Raw genomic sequence first — 22,843 nt, 5'->3', positions numbered from 1 at the left:
CTTGAATTTTACTTTAATTGGATTTTCTTTAATAGTAATTTTACTGTTTGCTTAAAATTCTTTTAATTTCTTTCATTTATAAATTAAAGGAAATTTTCTTTAAATTTAACAGTTCAATTTTAACACTCTTTCCATTAGGTTTAATAGGAAATGATATCAAGTCCCTTCATTCCATCATCAATCCTCCTATTGCTAAGTAAGTACTGTCATTGATATTGTCTTTTCCATAGACTGCCATGAAAAGTTACAGGTTTTTAACACAGGCTTAATTCAGCATTTAGTGAATGCTCTAATTTCTGTAACTTCCTGCCCTAGCTAATTAACTATAAATAGATGTTGGTATATATCTTAAAAGCTATTTTCTTGTTTCAATTAAATGCTAAAAATTTTTAATGTAGCAACAGCACACTTTTCATAGAAATAAATATAAGATAGTCACAAAATTGTAGTTAGCTCTTTTGTTACTTAGCTGTTTTGTCAGAGTAATGTGATAGTGATATGTTTTCCATTTTTCTAGTTTTTACACCATTATATAAATTGTTGAAATACCAACCAGCTTTGAAATTTGTGCAACATAGATATTTTGGTTTTACAATTTTAGTAATGTCCACCTTATAATACACATCTTTTTTTAAATTTTTCCCCTTTTAAACAGAATCCGTAATATTGGAATTATGGCTCATATTGATGCAGGAAAAACTACCACCACAGAAAGAATATTGTATTATTCTGGATACACAAGATCACTGGGAGGTTAGAATGGATTCCTCCTCTCACCCTGCCCCCCATTAGAAAAAACATCAATGGAAAATATTTTGATTAAGAAGTCAACCTAGAGATCTTGCGTGTGGCATGGAGGCACTGCTGTGTAAACCACAACATAAAGTTAAGGTAGTTACAGTACTCACCAATGGGTATTTTTAGGTTCAATTAAACAATCAGACTCACAAGACTATCTTGGGCTATAGTTGGCACTGGTCTATTCAGAAGGCTGTGAGACAGGAAACGTAGCTTACCAGCAGACCAGCAATAGGTGTTTCTTTCTACAGAAGTTCTTATAGCAGTCCACATAGCTATGTGGGAACTGTCTTCTTTGGCCACCCAAAAGTGATAGCTTAGTTGCAAGGTAACAAGATTCACAGGAGCCACCCTAGCTTAGAAGACTCATTCCCCGTAGGAATGAGCATCTCTTGTTACAGCTGCATGGGTCATCTTCCTGGTTTCCCACAAGGGGCATGCCGTACCCCACTCAGGGAAGCCTAAAGCTATGTATCTTCATCAGGTATTTATAATTCATTATTAATTCTTCCCAGGTCAGATGTAGTTTACCAGTCAGAAATTATTTTTTCCATAAGTGTGTTGCCTAGCAATGCAGTTGGCATACTTGTTTTCTGGGCTCTAGGAGAAGAGAGCCAGAAAGTTAACCAGAGGTCAAATTCTCATGCAGAACAAGAAAGGATTTCGTTAATCCTTAACCCCCAGTAATAGTATAATTTACCTAAGTTTTGAATTTACTTTTTTATTATAGTATGTCAAAAAGTGTGGTTCTGGGCTTCCCTGGTGGCGCAGTGGTTGAGAATCTGCCTGCCAATGCAGGGGACACGGGTTCGAGCCCTGGTCTGGGAAGATCCCACATGCCGCGGAGCAGCTAGGCCCATGAACCACAACTACTGAGCCTGCGCGTCTGGAGCCTGTGCTCCGCAACAAGAGAAGCCGCAATAGTGAGAGGCCCGTGCACTGCGATGAAGAGTGGCCCCCGCTTGCCCCAACTAGAGAAAGCGTTCACACAGAAACGAAGACCCAACACAGCCAAAAATAAAAAATTAATTAATTAATTAATTTTTTTAAAAAGTGGTCCTTTTTTTTTTTAAATTTTATTTATTTTATTATTTATTTGGTTGTGCTGGGGGGGGCTTAGTTGTGGTAGGCGGGCTCCTTAGTTGCAGCTCACTGGCTCCTTAGTTGCGGCTGGTGGGCTCCTTAGTTGTTGCATGCGAACTCTTAGTTGCAGCATGCATGTGGGATCTAGTTCCCTGACCAGGGTTTGAACCTGGGCCCCCTGCATTGGGAGCATGGAGTCTTAACCACTGCGCCACCAGGGAAGTCCCAAAACTGTGATTCTTGACCAGGCATGCACATTTAATGCCCATGTATCTTTTAAAGATTTTGTTTTGTTTTGTTTTTAAATAACAATGCCCTAAGTCCACTCTGAAAATTAAGATTCAGCATGTCTGGGTATGGCCTGGATGTCTGTATTTTTGCATCACGTATTTTGAAACTTGTATTTGACTCATACACATTTATGATTGTTATATTTCTCTGATGAATCAACCCTTTTATCATTATGAAGTGCCTTTCTTTATCTCTGGTGAAACAGTTTGTTTTGAAATGTGACATGGAGGTCATCAGGTCAATAATACCAGAAGTAGAAATTAATGTCTTTTTCAAAAGCTCCGCGGTGATTTTGAAATGCGCTCTATTGAGACCCATTTCTCTAGACCGTTGGAATTGGCTGAGACTTAATAGTTATAGAGGAGAAAACTACTCACGATTAGAATCTTCATGATGATAGGTTCCTAAATGTATAAGCACATGAATTTCTCATAGAATTTATTGCTGTGTAAATGGGAAATAACAGACAGCAAAACACTGAACATTGTTAGGCTTCCTCTTTTGTATCACGAATCTGATTAGAATCCTTCCCTCATATCCCCTGAGTGTATCCTTGAGTCGAGGGTCTAGATGAGGTGGACGCAGGCAATTTTCAAGTAAACAGGTTTTTTTAATTGTGGTTAAAAAAAAACACATAACATAAAATTTACCGTCTTAACCGTTTCTAAGTGTACAGTTCAATAGTGTTGAGTATATTCACATTGTTTGCAACTATTCTACAGAACTTTTTCATCTTGCAAAGCCCAAACTATATGCCCATCGAACAACAACTCCCCATTGCCCCCTCTGCCCAGCCCCTGGAAACCACCCTTATACTTTCTTTTCCTATGAATCTGACTACTCTAGGAATATATATATATATATATATATATATATATATATATATATATATATATATTTGATACATATATATATACACACATGTACACACACACACACACACACACACAAACTAGATATGTTTTGAGGTTCTTTTCTGGTTCAGGCCAGAGGCCTAGAAACTATCCCAATTGTGGCAGAATTTGTTGATCCAAGGTTGATTTTATTAGTCATATGTTTAATCATAAAGAAATAATAGGAGGACTTCCCTGGTGGCACAGTGGTTGGGAATCTGCCTGCCAATGCAGAGAACACGGGTTCGAGCCCTGATCTGGGAAGATCCCACATGCCGCGGGCAACTAAGCCCATGTGCCACAGCTACTGAGCCTGCACTCTAGGGCCCGCAAGCCACAACTACTGAGCCCGCGTGCCTAGAGCCCGTTTTCCGCAACAAAGAGAAGCCACTGCAATGAGAAGCCCGTGCACCACAACGGAGAGTAGCCCCCGCTCACCGCAACTAGAGAAAGCCCGCGCGCAGCTACGAAGACCCAACGCAGCCAATAAATAAATAAATAATTCATATTTTAAAATAATAATAATAGGAAAGATCTTTATCTTTGTGCAAATTTTTATTTTTTGAGTGTCTTAGAAACTTACTGCCTTATTTAGAACCTCTGGTTAGTTATTTGGTCTTTGTCTTCTTAATGATACTTGTTTTCTCGGTTAGTTATATTGTGAATAACTGGCAATACTGTTACAATTCTTTAACATTGATATTTAGAGTTGCTAACAGATACATTTTTCTTGCTATTTTCCCCTCTGTTGGTGCATTTGTGTGTGTGTATATTTATACACATGTATACACACACAAAAATGATATGGAGTAACTAGCATTTTAGAGGTTTAATGCTGACATAAGCAGTGGTAGTATAAGGCCATGATAACTTGAATTTTGATTGGTAAAGATCAGCTCTTTGTCATTTCTTTTACTGAATAAGAGTAAGAGTAAAATGCATAATTCAAGAATTTTACTGCAGAGTAATTTGAGTGACCTTTTTGGTAGTCAGGATAAATTTTATCCATGACTTTATACTATAGAAGACTTTATTTATATTTGTATAAATAAATCCTAAAAGGAAAATTTAGTAATAAGAAAGGTTTGTAAAAGATGATTTAACTTTGGAGGAATTTTTTCTCTACCTTATTCCATGTAGCTGCCATTTACTGAGCTAGGTACTTTATATATATAGTTTCATTTCATTCTTATAACAATCCAGCAAGGTTGGCTTTATTAGCCATATTTTAAAAACTAGGTTAAGTAACTTGCTCAAGATTGTAGAGAAGTGATAAAGTTGGGATTTAAATTTGGTCTGTCTGTGCTCTTTTATGGCATTACTCTGCCTCCTGTCAAGGGATCAGGTGTGAGGAACGTCAGATAAAGATGGGATAATGAAAGTTAAACTAGGAAAAAAATGGAAGAAGTATATGGTTCAGTAAAATTAAAATATTAAAAGAGTTTAATCTTAGTTATTACATAAAAATTATTTTTATGGAAGAATTACTCATCAGCTGAAAAATCTTTTTCTAGAATGATGATTTATTTAGAGAATGATTAAGGGCTCTAAATATTAAACCAAATATTTTATAAACAGTTTTTCTTAGAGCAAATTAAACTATGTCAGGTAGATATCAAAGACCTATAAAATATTCTTTTAAGCCTAACTGTCATTTTTTTTCCTGGTTAGATGTTGATGACGGAGACACAGTGACAGATTTCATGGCTCAAGAGCGAGAACGAGGCATAACTATTCAATCAGCTGCTGTTACATTTGATTGGAAGGGGTATAGAATCAATCTAATTGATACACCAGGTATAGTGCTGTTTCAGCAATGCAGAGGTGCTGCATTACTTTGAGGCTTTTCTGTTTGTGTATGTGTTTTTTTTTTTTAATTGTGGTAAAAAAATATATATCATAAAATTTACTGTCTTAACCATTTTTAAGTGTACAGTTCGGTAGTGTTAAGTATGTTCATATTATTGTGAAATAGATCTCCAGAACTTTTTCATTTTGTTGAACTGAAACTCTATACCCATAAAACGACTTTTCTTCTTTGTCCTCTCCCCTGAATCCTGGTAACCACCATTCTACTTTCTAGATCTATGAGATTGACTACTTTAGTTACCTCTTATAAGTAGAATTGTACTCTATTTGTCCTTTTGTGACTGGCTTATTTCACTTAGCAAAATTTTTCAGGGTTCATCCATGTTGTGGCCTGTGGCAGGATTTCCTTCCTTTTTAAGGCTGCATAGTATTCCATTGCCCAGAAGTAACACATTTTGTATATATACAAAATTTTGTGTATATATATGTGTATATATATACACACACACACCATTCATCCATTGATGGATATTTGGGTTGCTTCTGCCTCTTGGCTGTTGTGAATAGTGCTGTTCTGAACATGGGGGCGTAAATATCTCTTTGAGATTATCCTTTCAATTATTCTGGGTGTGTTCCCAAACTGGGATTGCTGGATCACGTGGTGGTGGTGGTGGTGGTGGTGGTGATGGTGATGGTGATGGTTTAAAGATTTTAGGTGTTATATTTCTCATCTTTTTCTTAGGACATGTGGACTTTACCTTGGAGGTTGAGCGCTGCCTAAGAGTGTTAGATGGTGCAGTGGCTGTGTTTGATGCCTCTGCTGGTGTAGAGGTAAAAAAATATTGTCAAAGTAAAGTAAAGATAGAACAGCATGATTTTTTTAAAAAGTAGAATGCATCAGATTGATTTAACTATAACCCTTTATTTGGTAAGCTCATATAAATCCAATTATGGTTAAAGGAATTTGGAATTTAATATTGAGATGCGATCTATATATGATCTCATATACTTCATAGTAAAAGGGAAAGTAAAGTTTGCTTTTCTGTAGGAAATACGGAAGTTTTGAGAACTGTGAAGAGGCTGAGATTCTTACTTTAAAGCTAACAAGTTAGTCTGCCATAGGTTTATGGATTCTGGCAGAAGACACAAGATTTCTGAGTCAGGGATGAAGGACTTTATTAATCACCAAAATAGCAGTAGCCAGAGTACCAGCATTTCATTGTGTTGGTTCCTCAAGCCCTAATTCCCGTAGGGTGACAAAGGGAAGTCAGGTGACAGCTGCAGTGGAACCCTGTGCTTAGAGAATGCAAGTATTTTATAATGGGCAGTAAACGTGCCTGCTCTTTGCTCTGAAGGGATACATTGTCTTCCAGGGTTGTAAGCCAACCTACCTTTTGCTCTGAAGGGAGATACAATATCTTTCTAAACTGTTCACTATACAAACATTTTTGAAAAGATAGTCCAGAATAAAGGCAGTCAGTGCCTCTCCTGACAAAACATGCAGAAATGTGAGCAACCCATGAAGGATTTTCTCCCAAAACTTAATATAAAACTCCTTGAATAAATCCTGAAAGTGGGTTTATAATAAAATTGTTGCTACTGGGGTCAATTATGCTCTCTTTAGCTGGTACTCCATTTGTTTTATAATCTCAAGATTGACTTTATGTTGAATATAGAACCCACATTAGTTCTTCTAATCTTAAAATTACTAAAAGCAATACCTTAATTAAGGTATCAAAATCAATACCCCCCAAAATGGGACAAATTGACACCATGGGCCTCCTGATATGATGCACTAAGGATACAACATTACCTATGTTGTATTCCTGGCAAAAATGTTTGGCCCAAATCATGAGAAAACAAACAAATCTAAATTGAAAGACATTGTGCAAAACAACTGGCCAAGACTTTTCAGAAATTCAAAAAAAATGTTTTAACATAAGGAAAATGAACAATTGGGGTTGGGGGGGAAGCTGTGGAATTGTTCTAGATTAAAGGATTCTAAAGAGACAAGAAAACTAATATATCCTCTTTGGCTGAATCCTGGATCAAAAAGAAAAAGTTACAAAGGACATCACTGGGAAAATCAGAAATTTGAATATGTAATATATATATTAAAGTATTGTGTCAACTTAAATTTTCCTGAATGTGGTCTTTGTAATTGATTATGTAGGAAAATGTCCTTATTCTTAGGAAATGCATGCTGAAGTATTTAGGATTAAAGTCTCATGGTGTCTGCAACTTGCTCTCATGGTTCAGCTCCCATCCACCCACACATACACACATGGTGTTAGTTTGGGTACTTTGATGAGTAGATGCCAAGATGGGATTAGATGTATAGGAGATTTATTGGGGGGAAATGCCTGTGAAGAATAAGGGAGAAAAGAGGGAAGTGGGAGAGGGCGTTCAGACCACAGGGCAGGCTGACACCTGTGAAGGAGAGGGGGAAGGATGGGGGATTGGGCAGGAAGAGTCTCAGGCTATAGAACAGTTCCAAAAGGGTTTGGCTACGCTCATGGGGAGTCCTCAAGCTAATGTTACCTGTTAGAGGAGCCCATGTCTTGTGGGAATAGGCCTCCATTAGTGCTTCTGCTGAGCTCAGTCATTAGCTGGAAACAGCCCCCAAGAAGGTGGGCCTTGAGAATACATGGTGGTAGATCTAGAAGGGTAACAGTTGGAACCGTCAGTTAATCATGCTCCTTATAGTAGTTCCAAGTGGCACATTCTCCCAGCCACCAGACACATAATGTTTTATAGAGAGAGAAAAAAGGCAAGTGTAACATGTTAATATTTGGTGAATCTAGGTGAAGAGTACGTGGATACTTATTGTGCTAGTTCGAGGGGAAATAATACAGTTATTGAAAGCCCCACCTGAGGACGCCTGACAGACAGTGATATTTGCTTGATATAAAGCCTGACACTGATGTCTGAGGTTGATTACACACCTATTATTTCTGTTTCTTTGAGTCATTTCATTTCCTAATGCTTCCTGTCATTATAACTTCTTTACATAAATTTGACACTTGATCATTCAGATTGCATTATTTACAAGATTGAAATATGCTGTAATAAGTTTCTGAATTTGTGATACAGGAGGCTATTGTTTGCTAAAACAGTAGATGGACTTTTAGCTGGCAGGTGGGGTGATGGGAATTTTTGTTTTATTTTTTAATATGTTTAGTTCTAGGGAAATTTATAATATATATCCCCCCATCCCCACATGAAAATTAGTTTGGAGTGGATCATAGTGTTAAGCTAAATCCGTATACCTTCTAGAGGGAAAATAAAATATTATCTTAACAACTTTGGCATGGGTGGAGGAGGTGGTAGGTAACAATTTCTTGGAGAAGACACAAGAAGCATAAAACAAAAACAAGTTGATTAATTGGACCTCTTCAAAATTATGTGCTTGAAACTTAAAAAAAGAAGGCAAACCTTAGACTGTGAGAAAATTTATAATGTTAGATAAAATATTATATGAATGTTAAACTTCCAGAGTGCAATAACAGTTGATTATGTAGAGAATATTATTGTCTTAGGGAGTATGTGCTGAAATTTTTACAGTACATGTGTATGACCAAAGACTTGCATCCAGAATATATGAAGAACTGCATATCAATAATAAAAACTAACAACCCAGTTAAACAACCCAGTTAATAATAAAAACTAACAACCCAGTTAACCCAGTTAAAAAAAAGACAAAGGACTTTGTCTTTGAATGGCTACTTCACCAAAGAAGACATGTGAATGACCAGTAAGCACATGAAAAGATGCTCAGTCTCATTGGTCATTAGGGAAATGCAAATTAAAATTACAAAGAGACCATTTCATACCCACAAGAATGGCTACAATTAAAAAGAATGATAGCAAATCTTGGTTGAGGATGTGGAGTAACTGGAACTCTTATACATTGTTGGTGGGACTGTAAAATATTATAACCATTTTGGAAGACTATTTGGCAGTTTCTTATAAAGGTAAATATACACTTGTCCTATAACCCAGCAGTTCTACTCCTCCATCTTTATCCAAGGGAATGAAAACATTTGTTCACCAAAGATTTGTTCAGAATGTTTATAGCAGCTAAATTCATAATAGTCCCAAATTAGAAACAACACAAGTGCACATCCACATGTGGATAGAAAAACTGGTGCATTTATACAAAGGAATTCAGCAGTAAAAATGAACCAGTATGCCCAACAACATGAATGAATGTCAAAAACATCATGTTGGGTGAAAGAAGCCATGCTATCTATATGAGGTTCAATAATAGGCAGATTGAATCTATGGTGACAGAAATCAGAACAGGTTGCTATGGGGGGAGGGACATAAAAATCTCTAATGTTCTGTATGTTCTTTCTCTTTATTGGGGTAATAGTTATACAAGAATATGCATTTATTAAAATTCATTGAACTATAAACTGAAAATCTGTATTGACCCTCGAACAACATGGGTTTAAACTTCATGGGTTCACTTATGTGTGGATTTTTTCCACTAAATACAGGCTTCAGAACTATATAATCCATGGCTGGTTGAATCCGCAGATGCGGAACTGCACATAGGAAGGGCCAACTGTAAAGTTATAAGTGGTTTTTGACTTTGCAGAGGTTGGTGCCCCTAATCCGTATATTGTTCAAGGGTCAACTGTATTTTATTGTATATAAATTTTACGTAATAAAACAAATGACAAACTGGCTTCTGTTTTAACAGTGTCAGCACAGTAGGCTTTTAATGCTCTGCTTCAGGACTATTAGACTCTACTAGGCAAACTATTTATATTTAACATGTACAGAAAGTGGAATTAAAAGAAGCCAAATATTAAAAATTACTTGTTTAACAATAACAACAACCAAAAAAGCCAAATAGAAAAGCATATGAGAATTGTAACTTAGAAATACAGGTATTGGCTTCCTTTTCCCCCCTTAAATCCTCTTCAGTTTATATGGATATTCAAACATTCACAGTAAAAATACACGATTTTTATCATAGTAACGTTTTATAGTACATTCCTATTTGTTCTTTTTACATCACAACTGTCTGAATTAATTAAGGCAGAAGTCCATATTTCACAGATCAGAAAACTGATGAGTTCAGTATTGTGTGATGTTACTAAGTAAGGTGAAGCCAAACAAAAAGTAGGTCTTGTAATTCTTGGTTAATTCCTCTTTCTGTGACTCCCAGTACTTGCCAGTTGTTAATTCCCTTTGTGTTGCAACCTAGTTCACCCAAAGTATTCTCAGTTTGAAGCATAATCTTCAGTCATGCTTGATCATTTTCTTAACTGTTTTAACCTGATAGCATAAGAGTGGGTCTAGAGGTATGTGTGCAATGGTGCTAATTCTATGCTAGAATAGGGCCCAATTCTGTGTTGTAATAGAGTCTTAGGTCTGCTTATTCCATGTGTAGTAACATAGTTATTTTTGTCAAATATGGGTTTTTTTCCTTATCTTTGCTTTAGGCACAAACTCTTACAGTATGGAGGCAAGCTGATAAGCACAAGATACCTCGAATCTGTTTTTTAAACAAGATGGACAAAATTGGAGCAAGGTATTTAACGTGTGTTTCTTGGGCTTATCAAAGTAAGAATATGATTTGAGCTTTTAATGCACTATAACTTAAATTTATAAACAGCTGTTCCCTATAAAGTATAAATATTCCGTGGAATCCCAATTCAATCCCATTTAAAAAAAATTTCAGAGCAGCTGATTCATAGGTAAAGGAACAATGTGGGATTAATAGAGAGCTGATAGATGATGAATCGTTCTGATTCTAACGTAGAGAGGCTTTATCCTGTTTTCTAGGCTCCTTACAGAGTGATGTCTTGCTGATTCCATTGCTTCTATTTACAGCTGTATGGTCAAGTCCTTGTATTGCTGAATGTTACGGTGTTCCCTGTCATTGCTGATGGTGGAGGGAAGAGAATTGTTTCTTGTAGCTGCTTCAGAGAATGATGTTCTTCCTTGTCCCCGATTTTCTTTAGCTAATGGGTAGAATGCTCTCAATGAAAGGAAACTAGGAGAGGAGAATGTAGATGTTTTGAGACCTGCATATAGGGCAAAAGAGTTAATGCTGAGATGCAGTGGTAATACTGCAGACTTACAGAGTGGTAATCCAAAATGGATACGTTGTTCTGAGAACAGAATTCAGACAATCAAGAATATATGAAGGATTTGGAGAAAATGTGAAAGGGCAAGAATTACGAATTCAAAGGATACTGGGGAAATGTGAAAGGGAGAGATTCTGATCTGTGGTATGAGAGTGGCAATAAGAAAACATAAACCGTGTCTCTCCTGATATCACACAGTATGCTTCGTATTTCTGTAACTCTCTACAGTAATGCTAAGGCTGCTGGTTTAGAGGACTTTTGTCTTGATTAGTAAAAAGCACAGCAACCTTCAAAATGTGCTAGGCTCAGGTTCTGACCCTTTTCTGTTTGGAGTTCCTTGAGGTTGATGGAAATACTGCCTATACTGACTGACAGCACCTGTGATGATGGGGAGGGAGATGACTGGATACTAGGCTGCTTCTTAAGGACATTGGGACCAGAATGATCTGCATGTGTGTATGAATCAGCCCATGTGCCAAAGATGTGTCATGCATTCCATAGGTAGCCAACCCTAGTGTTAGCACAGAAATGAACAGCATAGCATATGATACGAAGAATACCTAAGATAAAAGTATAGAAAAATTAGTCAGGCTGGCTCTTGGAAGAAAGTGGGTAGTCGTGTGATAACAAATATAGTTGTTAGAAGAAAGAATCTTTGACTTGTAATCACAAATCTTGCATTTGAATCTTAACTCCAGTTTATTATGTGTGACCTTGATCAAGTCACTTAACCTCAAACTTTAGTTAAATGAAGCTCACAATAATAATAATACCCTAAATACCTGTGTGGCAGAATTATGGTAGATACTCAATCACTATTATCTGAAATTAACATTAAAAGATTAGACAAGATGTTGTCCTGTGGAAAACTGGTAAATGGTGAACGTTAGGAACAATTCAGGGTTATAATTTTAAAGAACATTCTTAAATCCTGTTTTAAGTATCTTAACATTTTAAATTATTTTACTTTCTACAGTTTTAACTATGCAGTTGAAAGCATCAGAGAGAAGCTGAAGGCAAAGCCTTTGCTTTTACAGGTTGGTTGATTAATATTTGGTTTATTAATATGAACAGATCCTTCTCAGTTTCCTCATCAATGTATTTTACTGTGGAATATTATATACATTTTTGAAGCTATCGCAAATCCTTTTGGAAGAAGTTAGGATATAAATCAAAATAGGTATAGATTATGGCAATAATGATAAGAGACATTTGGGGAGGAGTGGGGAAAGATAAGTTCTATCACCAGTGCAGTTCTGATTGAGTTCTAATGATCATTTAATAAAATGTTAATCTCACTCTGACTTACAGTTACCAATTGGTGAAGGCAAAACTTTCAAAGGAGTGGTGGATGTAGTAAGTAAAGAAAAACTTCTTTGGAATCCCAATTCAGATGATGGAAAAGACTTTGAGAGAAAACCCCTCTTGGAAATGAGTGATCCTGAATTGCTGAAGGAGATAACGGAAGCAAGGAATGCCTTAATTGAACAAGTAAAATAAATACTTTGAGCTTAAAATTGCGTAAATATTTAGAAACTTTAAAAAATATTTATTGTGAAATTTCATCTAAAATTACATATGGAATATGTAAAGTATAATACAGTGAACACCAGTGTAATCACCACCCAGCTTAAGAAATAGAATATTAGCAATATTCTTGAATCTCCCTGTGCTACTCCCTCCGCTTCTCTCTCCCTTCCACTAATCATCTACTCCCCCATCACCACTATCTTGGTTGCAGTGTTATCTTTCACTTGCTTTACTTTATAGTTTACAGATATATATATACTACAGATATATACCTAGTTTTCCATGTTTTTGAATTTTACTTAAATGAAATGATACTGTTTGTATTTTATTACATTGTTCAACATTATGTTGGAGATTCATTCATGTGTGTGGTTATACTTCATTCATTTTCAATCTTCTATAGTGTTCCAGTATATGATTATCCCACAATTTATTGTCTGTTCTCCTGTGGATGGACTTGAGGTTGTTTCCTCTTTTTTGCTGTTACAAACAATGTTGCTGTGAACATCTTGGAGTGTATCCCTTTGCACACATTGCAAGAATTTGTTAAATCTAGGAGTGGAATTGCTAGGTCAGAGAGTATGTCCATCTTTTACATTAGCAGATGTCAAATTATTTAGAAAATTTTCAAACAATTTTATAGTTAATATATATCTCTAGACCTCATCCACCTTCAAGATTTTAATAGAAAATAGTAAGATTGTTAATATTTATAATATTTATAATAATACAGATTATATTAGAGCAATAAGTAAAACATACCTTAAATAAATTCTTATGGTAGAGAAAAGCATGAGTCTGAACCCTCTGATTTTTTTTCACTTGTAAATTAAACTGGTCAAAATAGAGCCTTTCATCATTAATTTTTTTCATTCATCTTTTGTATGAAGTTATTTTTGAAGTTATTATTTTCATTATAATATATAGTAATCATCAATTTTATCATTAACATAATCATTGTTATTTTTATTATTGGATCATAGTTATTGAGGACCTACTATGATATAGCTTAAGTACTTTACATATATTACTTAATCCTCACAACAACCTATGGTATTCCCATTTTATAGGTGAGGAAATAGAAGCTTAGGATGCTTAAATAAGTTGTCATACAGCTAATAAGCAGCAGAGCTGGAATCTGAACCCAGGTCCGTCTCAGTTTAGAGCTAGAGCTCTTACTGTTTTGCTGTACTCCCTAATTGGGGTGGGGGGGGTGCATAAAAAGAATACAAGGGGAATTGATGTTTATTAATCAGTAATTGGGTACATAACTGGTTCCCCTTTGAGGTGTTTTGTCTTATACAAAAGAGCTATCAGAATAAACCTAAGAAGGATTTTGTAATCTACTTGAGGAGCCAACATACACTTACATAGATATATCATATTGTTCTAGGACATGGTAGTAAATAATGAAAATAAAATTTGTGGGACTTCCCTGGTGATCCAGCGGTTCAGATTCTGTGCTCCCAATGCAGGGGGCCCAGGTTCTATCCCTGGTCAGGGAACTAGATCCCGCATGCTGCACCTAAGAGCCGGCATGCCACAACTAAAAGATCCCACGCACTGCAACGAAGATCCTGCGTGCGGCGACAAAAGTCCCACGTGCCGCAACTAAGACCCAGAGCAGCCAAAATTAAATAAATAAATAAATATTTTAAAAAAAGAAAATTTGAGACTCTCATTAGACAGTGATAAAGTACTCATTACAAGGAATAAATACATATGTATAGAATTAGAGAATAACACCACATCACACCTGCTAGGATAGCTACTATCAAAAAAACAGAAAATAAGTGTTGGCAAGGATGGGGAGAAATTGTAACCCTTGTGCACTGTTGGTAGGAATGAAAATGGTACAACTACTATGGAAAACAGTATTGTGGTTCCTCCAAAAATTGAAAATAGAATTACCATATGATTTAGCAATTTTACTTCTGGGTATATATCCAAAAGAATTGAAAGTAGGGTCTTGAAGAGCTATTTTTTCATCCTTCTTCATAGCAGCATTATTCACAATAGCCAAAAAGTGAAAGCAACCCAAGTATTCATCAGCAGATGAGTGGATAAACAAAATGTGCTGTGTACATACAGTGGAATATTATTCAGCCTTTAATAAGGAAGGAAATTCTGACACATGCTACAACATAGATAAACTTTGATGACATTATGCTAATTGAAATAAGCCAATCACAAAAAGATGAATACTGTAGGATTTCACTTATATGAAGTATCTAGAGTCCTCAACTTTATAGAGGCAGGAAGTAGAGTGGTAGTTACCAGGAGCTGTGGGGAGGGGAGAATGAGGAAGAGTTGTTTCATGGGTATAGAGTTTTAGTTTTGTGAGATGAAAAAGTTCTAAAGATTAGTTTTACAACAGTGTGGAATATACTTACCACTTCCTAACTATTCACTCAGAAATGATTAAGGTGGTAATTTTATGTTTGTTATATTTTATCAAAGTTAAAAAATTTTTTTTGAATTAGAGAATAAAATTAGTGTGGACTAGAATCAACTTCCTGTGTTCTAAAGGTGAACAGTAATGAAAACAGTGCTTATTATATACTTACTATATGTTCTGGAAGCATAATTTGAATTGGTTATTTAAACTTCACAGTAGCCCCATAGGATAAGTACTAGTATTGTCTCCATGAGTAACCAAGACAAAGAGAGGTGATGTAACTTGACCAAAGTTTTTTTGAACAAGTTTGTAAGTAGTGGAGCCATTTCCAGACAGTTTGATTCCAGAAGCTATGCTTAACCATCATATTTGCTGCTTTTTGGAAAGATGGTTGGGTACATTTCTGCTATAGTTAGCTGTTAAAAATGTGTTTTTCTCACCAAGTTTGAATGTTTTGCTCCCTTTTACTATTACAAACTTTTGAAACTCTTTTGTTAATTTTATTGTCAGTTGAATTCTCCTGTCATATAAGCAGATGATTATGAAATGAACATGAATTAGATAATTACATTTTTATTATTGAAATGATACCACTACACCCTCAACTTAAATTTATTCCCTCAGTGAAGGATTATAAAACAAGTTCAGTCCTTTTACTTTGAATGTCTTGGAGATCTGGTGAACATTCAAAATATTAGAGGATTACCAAATGAAACTTTTTTTTATGAACTAAGACCCCCCCCCAAATCTATTTAAAAACAGCAATTCATTGTATATATTATCATTGGCTATCAGCTGTGGATTTTTTCTTTCTTTTGAGCACTCTGAGTAGGTAGCACACTTTATTGAGGTGCTCTGTCTGGCTCTGGCTTCCCATGAGTTTAGGAAACTCATGAGAGCGTATCTTCAATTTTCAGTCTCCTTTCCTTTGAAAGAAAAACTCTTTATCTCTTTAGAAGGTGTGAAGAGTTCCTTGGCCTGGATAAGTTAGATCATGTAGCTGTCTTGAAATATTTGGGTAATGAATATTTTTGGTACATAGACTTAAGTTAATAGTTGTGATGGTGAATGCAAGTTACAGAACTAAAGCTTTCTTTATAGGTTGCAGATTTGGATGATGAATTTGCTGACTTGGTTTTAGGAGAATTTAGTGAGAATTTTGATTTGCTACCGGCTGAAAAGGTAAATTTTATTATTCATTTACTTTGACCGAGTTTTACTAATTGGATGTGGTTTGATTACTCTGTTGTAGGTGTTTTTTTTTTTCCCAACTTTGCATATCATTAGAAAATGCGGACTTAAAAATTAGGAGAACACTGTTAAAAATTAGAAGACATTGTTCATTTACTGCAGCCTTTTCCCTTCACTATGATCATTTCACTAAGTAGTATTAGGGAAATCACAGATAGAATTTTTTTTTTTTTGATCTACTGGTCTTTCAGACTACTATAATGGTCATTTTTCTCAGAACATTTTTTCTGAATCTGTTTTAATTGTTAGTGGAAACTTATTCCAGGTCTTCCCTTTTTTTTGGTTTTCTTTTGAAATATATTAAACCAGAGAATAGGCCAGTAAAATACTGGTAGTATTTGAATTATGACAGATTTATTCAAGTTTTTTATTTTTTCTGCCAGGAACCTTCCCCCCATGAAAAGTGTTTTTAAGTGGTAATGTTTTAAGTGGGCTCCAAGATGAGCCCAGCAAATTCACTTGGTTATTTTTCATGAAAAGAAGTAAAGAAAAACACAAGGTCTGTAGATTAATTTTGAGCCATTTGAAGTTAGAGGTGGAAAAAATTATTTCTTTTCTTTAGAATGAAGTGCTATAAGTTTGAATTTTTTTCTTGTTTAGTATTCAAATGCTTAAATGCGATGTTTATTGTGCCCTATAGTCACATAACATGATTTCTGTTTTCAAAGAGCTTACAATCTAAAATTAAATTGACCCACCGTTTCTCTTATCAGTAGCTTGCAAGCACACCTAAGCTTTTCTTGGTTTTTGAGGTCTTTTAAAAATTGTTTCTACTTTGATACCTCATTTTCCTTTGTATTTTATTTAATGTGGATTTAATTTATTTGAAGAAGTTGTAACTCATTTATATTTCTAATTTCTAACCAGTTCCTCTAGTAGACTATCAAGGTTAAATCACAAGTATGTTAATTCACTTATTCAAGAAATATTTTTATGCATCTACTTTATTTTAAGCACTTTTCCAGTTTCTCGTGATTTACAGTATCTTTACGGGACTTACTATAATGCTTATATAGATTTTACATTCTAGTGAATGGGGAGACAGATAATAAACTAATAAATATATATCTAATATACCAGGTAGTGATTAATGTTATTTACAATGAAAAATAAAGAAGAATAAGGCCATAAAGAATGATGCAAGTGTGCCGAGGAGTGATATTTTACATGATTGGTTAGGGAAGGCATCTAATTCTGGGATATTTTGGTCAAGACCAGAATACTACACATAGAACATTTATACCTCTGCTTTACAGCTACAAACTGCAGTACACAGAGTAACACTGGCTCAGACAGCAGTGCCTGTGCTTTGTGGAAGTGCCCTGAAAAACAAAGGGGTCCAGCCCTTGTTAGATGCTATTACTATGTACTTGCCTTCACCTGAAGAACGCAACTATGAATTTCTGTAAGTATGCAAGTGCGTAGATTAAAATCGTATAGCCTTGAAAAGACAGGTAGACAGATAGGTCTTGTTTCACAGAGAGTAGTTGAATCACAATTTTTGAATAACATTGGTGAAGAATATTATTCTAAATAATATAATATAGAGCCATAGTAATTTTTACTTGAAAGGGATATTTGTCATCATCTCTTGTAACCTGCTGTGTTTACAGATGGAGCTAAATAAGAATTTATGGCTTTTTTGCTGTGTAAAAGTATAAGTGTTGACCCTGCCATCTTAGTTAAAAAAAAAAAAGTATACTGGGGGTGTTTGATAAATATTCTATAGATACATTTATATTTATTCTGGATTTCAAGATTTTTCATAATATTTTTTGACTGTAAGGAAAGGTCCATTGTTTTATTCCTTGTCCCTAACAGCTTTGTCCTTCGTAATAAGTCCTCTAAAATCTGAGTGAGTTTTGTGCCAAATGGCAGACAGAGGTGGACTTTGATCCTATTAACTAGGACCTGAGTCACTTTTCATCTCTCTCAACTGGAGAGGCATTATGGTGATGTGATGATGAGCACGGACTGTGTACTGCCTGCATTTAAATCTCAGGTCTTCCAAGTTGCTTTAACCTCGCATCTATAAGATGCAGAGAATAGGACTTATAGGATTGTTACAAGAATCAAATGAGCTAATCTTTATAAAGCACATAAAACAGTGCCTAGTATATGATCAACCCTCTATATATGGATTTGTTAAATAAAATTAAAATTTGGAGGGAACAGGAATAAGATTAGAGAAGTTCAATAATAGAAGTGTCTAACCTACTTTGAATCATGGACTCCTTTGAAACTAATGAAAATATGGAGAAATATTTCCATATTTCCTCAGAAAAATGTACCTATGTGCAAAGTTTGGCAATTTGAGGGGGATTCAAACTTTCTGAAACCTAGTAATGAACCCCAATTTAAGGACATCATTCTGTAAGTGTTCGCTGTGTAAACAAGTTCAAGTTTATAGTGTAGATTTATATGGCTATGCAGCTGAAGAAAAGTGGGAGGAGAGAGTGAAAGCAGTAATTGGAAAGTACCTATTTGTTTACCCTGTATGGGGTTTTAAGAAGTGGTGTGATGTTCCTAGATATATTTTTTGAGGAGGGAAATCTAGGCAAGAATTATTTGCTAATAGAGGTAATATTTGGAAGAGAATCCATTGCTTTTAGTTTTGAGGAATTAATGGTAAGATCTCCAATGAATAATTTAGTCCGGTGGAGGAAGAGAGGTACATAATACATTATTTAATTGGCCTTGGTAGCTAAACTAGAAGATATGAGGAATCTTTGGAGGACATCAAGGTTAGGTTTATGCAGTGATTCTGATCTGATCTGATCTGTATAGATATATAGGAAGTGTATTTTAAAGTGGCTTTTCTGGAACTTCTCCTTAATTTTATAGGCAGTGGTATAAGGGTGACTTATGTGCCCTGGCATTTAAAGTTCTCCATGACAAGCAGCGAGGCCCACTGGTTTTTATGCGCATTTACTCAGGCATGATAAAACCCCAATTGGCCATCCATAATATTAATGGAAACTGCACGTAAGTAGAAGCCTAGGTTATTTTCTAAAACTTCACTCATTTCTTTAAATATACTTTTACTAATATAAATCATGGTTTTACAGGGAGAGAATAAGTCGTCTGCTTTTGCCATTTGCTGACCAGCATGTAGAAATACCTTCACTGACTGCTGGTAACATTGCTTTGACTGTTGGGCTTAAACACGTAAGTGACCAAATCGTTTCTCTAGGAAATAACAGCTTAAATGTTTAACTAAAAGTAGGTATTTTGTAATAGCAAAAACCCATAGACAATCCAAAAGCTATCAGTAGTGGAATAATGAATATTATAGTATATTCATCAACATGGTTGAATCTCAAACATTTAATAGAAAGAAAAGTAAATTACAGAAGACTATGAACAGTATGGATTGTATTCATATAAAGTTCAAATCCAAGTAAAATAAATAAACTATGGATATATACTTATGTTTTAAGTTTATGTAAAATAATGTTATTTTCATTGTTTTTTTTTCCTATCTTGATTGTTGCCGACAATTAAATCTAACTTTATAACTGATCAGGTTAAAAAGTGAAGATATTTTGCCAATGAAGGCTCTGTAAGGGCAAGGATTTTTGTCTCTTTCGTTCTTTTGTCTCTTTTGTTCAAAGATAAATTTGTTCTACCAAATGAGTTTTGAATGTATTTTTTGTGTGTATGAATGTTTTATTGTTAGAATTTATTACAGCAATATTTTGGACAGAATTCTTCTACAACTTAAATTAGCTTTACCAATGCAGAGTTATAATGAGCTTAATGAATTTGTCTCTCTTTTAAGTTCTGATGAAGAGGAAATGCTACCTTAAAATTTTTCTTTGGTTTTCGTGGTCCTTGGTGGAAGCTGAGTGCTTGCCAATAGCCTGTTTTGTCCTAAGGCATCTTCTTTGCTTGCAGACTGCCACTGGTGACACCATTGTCTCATCCAAGTCCAGCGCATTAGCTGCATGTCGTCGAGCGGAAAGGGAGGGAGAAAAGAAGCATAGACAAAACAGTGAAGCAGAGAGGCTTTTGTTGGCTGGGGTGGAGATTCCAGAACCTGTTTTCTTCTGTACCATAGAACCTCCATCCATGGCTAAGCAGCCAGGTACAAATAATCTTGGTGCATCAATTAATTAGTGTTCTGATAATTTAGATAAAATAGTTACATTTTAACCTCAAAAGGTTTCTTATGTCACTGAGTTCAATTTTATGAGCATTTATTGGTAAGTATTTCTTATGATTGGTCTAGTTTTTTAATTCATTTTTATTTTTACAAACTCTTTTCTTTTTTTTCTTTCAGCTTTGCCATTTTTCTCTTACCATATTCTTCCTTATTCTTGTTCTTGTGGTGCTATCTATGGGATTCTAAGTAATTGACCTCAGGACTGCCCTTCCAGTATATTAGATTAGATGGTAACCAATTCATAACCGATTCAGTTTCCCATCACTTTATAAAAATCAACTTTTCCTTGTTTTCTGGCTTAACTTTTAGAACTCAGTGAAGATATTTATATACTAATGTCATTTGTTTAATGTCATTTGACCTTTTTGAGTAATAAATAGTTTGTTCTTTAGCATATTGGCTCAGAATACTTCAGTGGCTTCTCATTACTTATAGCAGAAACCCAAACTCCTTAGTAGAGTATATAGTAAAGCTCATGATTCCAGCTGTAACATTTCTTGTTAGATTTGGTTACATAGAGCATAAAACCCCCAAATACCAGTTGCTTTAATGACAAAAGTTCACTTCTTTCTCTTGTAAAATATGCCTTGAATTGGTAGCCCAGGGGTTCAAGGATGACTCCACACGTCATCAGGCACCCAAGCTCCAGTCTTTCCATCCTGCTTCTTAAAATTTCCTTATAGCTACATTTAACGAAAGTTAAAATGGCAAAATTAATTTAGTAATATATTTTACTTAACTCAGTATATCAAAATATTATCATTTCAACATAATCAATATAAAAATTATTGAGATACTTTACTTTCTTTTTTTTTTTCCCATGTGAAGTCTTTGAAACCTGGTATGAATTTTACACTTACAGCTAACGTTAATTCAGACTAGTAATATCTTGTACAGATGGGCTGTGGCTACCATTTGGACAGTGCAGGTCTAAAGAGGGAGCATGTGCATATCAGTTAATTAATTGTATTAAAGTATCCCTTTACTTTAGATGGCATATTTAATGCAAATAACATACAGTTGACCCTTGAACAACAGGGGGGTTGGGGCCCCAGCCCCCCACACAGTTGAAAAGCCCAGTATAACTTACAGTCAGCCCTCCATCTGCTTGGGTCCTCCGATTCTGCATCCGCATATAAGCAGACCCACATCAGACCCATGTTGTGCAAGGGTCAGCTGTATTCTTACTTCCTCTTTGGTGTGATAATTCGTCATAGAGTGATCACATTAGTATCTCTTTATTCATGATGTAATTTAGCTTCCTTTTGCCAGTTTCTTATTATTGTATGTGTTTCTAAAGTCTTTTTTGCTTTTTTTGTCAGTTCCTTAACCTTTGCAGAACATAATCAGATGATGTTACTGTCCCATTTAAACCCTTCAGTGGCTTCCCAGTGCAAATCCAGACTCTTCACCATGGCCTTCAATACCTTACATGGTGTGCTCCCTGTCACACATCTCCCTCCTCATCTGATGCTACTCTTCCTTTTGTCCACCAATATCCAGCTACGGTAGCCTTCTTGTTTCTCCAATAGAAGCCATTCCTCGCACAGGAATTTCCTCTATCTGGAATTCTTTTTCTTCAGGATTTTACTTGCGATGTCATTCTTTTTGGTTTGTGCCTTTATCTAAATCATCCTGGACAGGTCTTCCCAGGTCACTCAATCTCAGGTAACCTCCCATCACTATCTCATCACCTTGTTTTATTCTCTACAGAACATTTCTGGCTGTTTGAAATTTTCTTTTTCAAAATTTGCTTGTTCATCTGTTTTCCTACTAGAATGTATAGTACCTTATCTAAAAAAATGAAACATAAAGATAACAGTTATTGTTTATCCTCTAGATTTGGATCATGCATTAAAATGCCTTCAGCGTGAAGATCCCAGTTTGAAAGTGAAGCTAGATCCTGACTCTGGACAAGTACGCATATTATTATTTAATCCCCAGAATCTTTCAATAAAAACATTTGTGTGTGTGAGAGAGAGTGTTTAAGTGCATATATCCAAAACATTGATTGGTCTCTACCCCTGAAAGAAAAAGCCTTCTTTTTTGGTTCTCTCATAATATAAATTTCTGATTATATTTTGACTGTCAAGCTAAATTCTAATTCCTCAGTATGATTATACCTTACTTATATAAACTACTTTCCAACATTCCTACCTTCCAGAAGACAGCCTTTTGTGAAATTTTGAAATAAGGTTCAGCCCCAAGACAAAACCTTGAGCCTCTTATGCTAAAACTTATAGAAGCAGCTTTCTAAAGGGAGGATGCAAAGGTATACTTCTAATGATGATAACACACCTAAAATGGGTGAGAAGTGCTAGATTACAGCCTAACAATGTGGGAGGAAATAGAGTCCTAAAGTTGGTACAGGACTGTGCTGTATATTATATAGTACAGTAGAAGAACACATATTCATTCTGCATCTTCTTTTTAGGGAGGCAGGGTAGAGTTTATATAAAATTCTAGAAAAATTTCCTTAAAAAAATTATAAATTTGCCTTTAAAAAGGATAAACTGATTTA

General features: G+C 35.3%; 1 protein-coding gene across 3 annotated transcripts in view; it reads left to right on the top strand.

Annotated features, from left to right (window-relative positions):
• Positions 1-22,843, top strand: part of GFM2 (GTP dependent ribosome recycling factor mitochondrial 2) — a 47,598-nt gene that overhangs the window by 8,447 nt on the left and 16,308 nt on the right. Inside the window, exons 4-16 of one of the 3 annotated variants that reach the window (XM_061189361.1) lie at positions 139-196; positions 656-753; positions 4,737-4,862; positions 5,617-5,705; positions 10,331-10,419; positions 11,955-12,015; positions 12,290-12,469; positions 16,008-16,088; positions 17,414-17,562; positions 19,002-19,142; positions 19,226-19,325; positions 20,055-20,244; positions 22,163-22,239. In XM_061189361.1, coding sequence (XP_061045344.1) covers positions 139-196; positions 656-753; positions 4,737-4,862; positions 5,617-5,705; positions 10,331-10,419; positions 11,955-12,015; positions 12,290-12,469; positions 16,008-16,088; positions 17,414-17,562; positions 19,002-19,142; positions 19,226-19,325; positions 20,055-20,244; positions 22,163-22,239 — 1,439 coding nt within the window. Of the gene's footprint in view, positions 1-138; positions 197-655; positions 892-4,736; positions 4,863-5,616; positions 5,706-10,330; positions 10,420-11,954; positions 12,016-12,289; positions 12,470-16,007; positions 16,089-17,413; positions 17,563-19,001; positions 19,143-19,225; positions 19,326-20,054; positions 20,245-22,162; positions 22,240-22,843 lie in introns of those variants that run through there. The other 2 variants (XM_061189362.1, XM_061189363.1) reach the window with 2 other exon arrangements.

The sequence above is a fragment of the Eubalaena glacialis genome, chromosome 4 (assembly GCF_028564815.1).
Source record: "Eubalaena glacialis isolate mEubGla1 chromosome 4, mEubGla1.1.hap2.+ XY, whole genome shotgun sequence".
Classification (NCBI taxonomy): domain Eukaryota; kingdom Metazoa; phylum Chordata; class Mammalia; order Artiodactyla; family Balaenidae; genus Eubalaena; species Eubalaena glacialis.
Note: the sequence above shows the minus strand (reverse complement) of the source record. Positions and strands in the feature narration are given on the sequence as shown.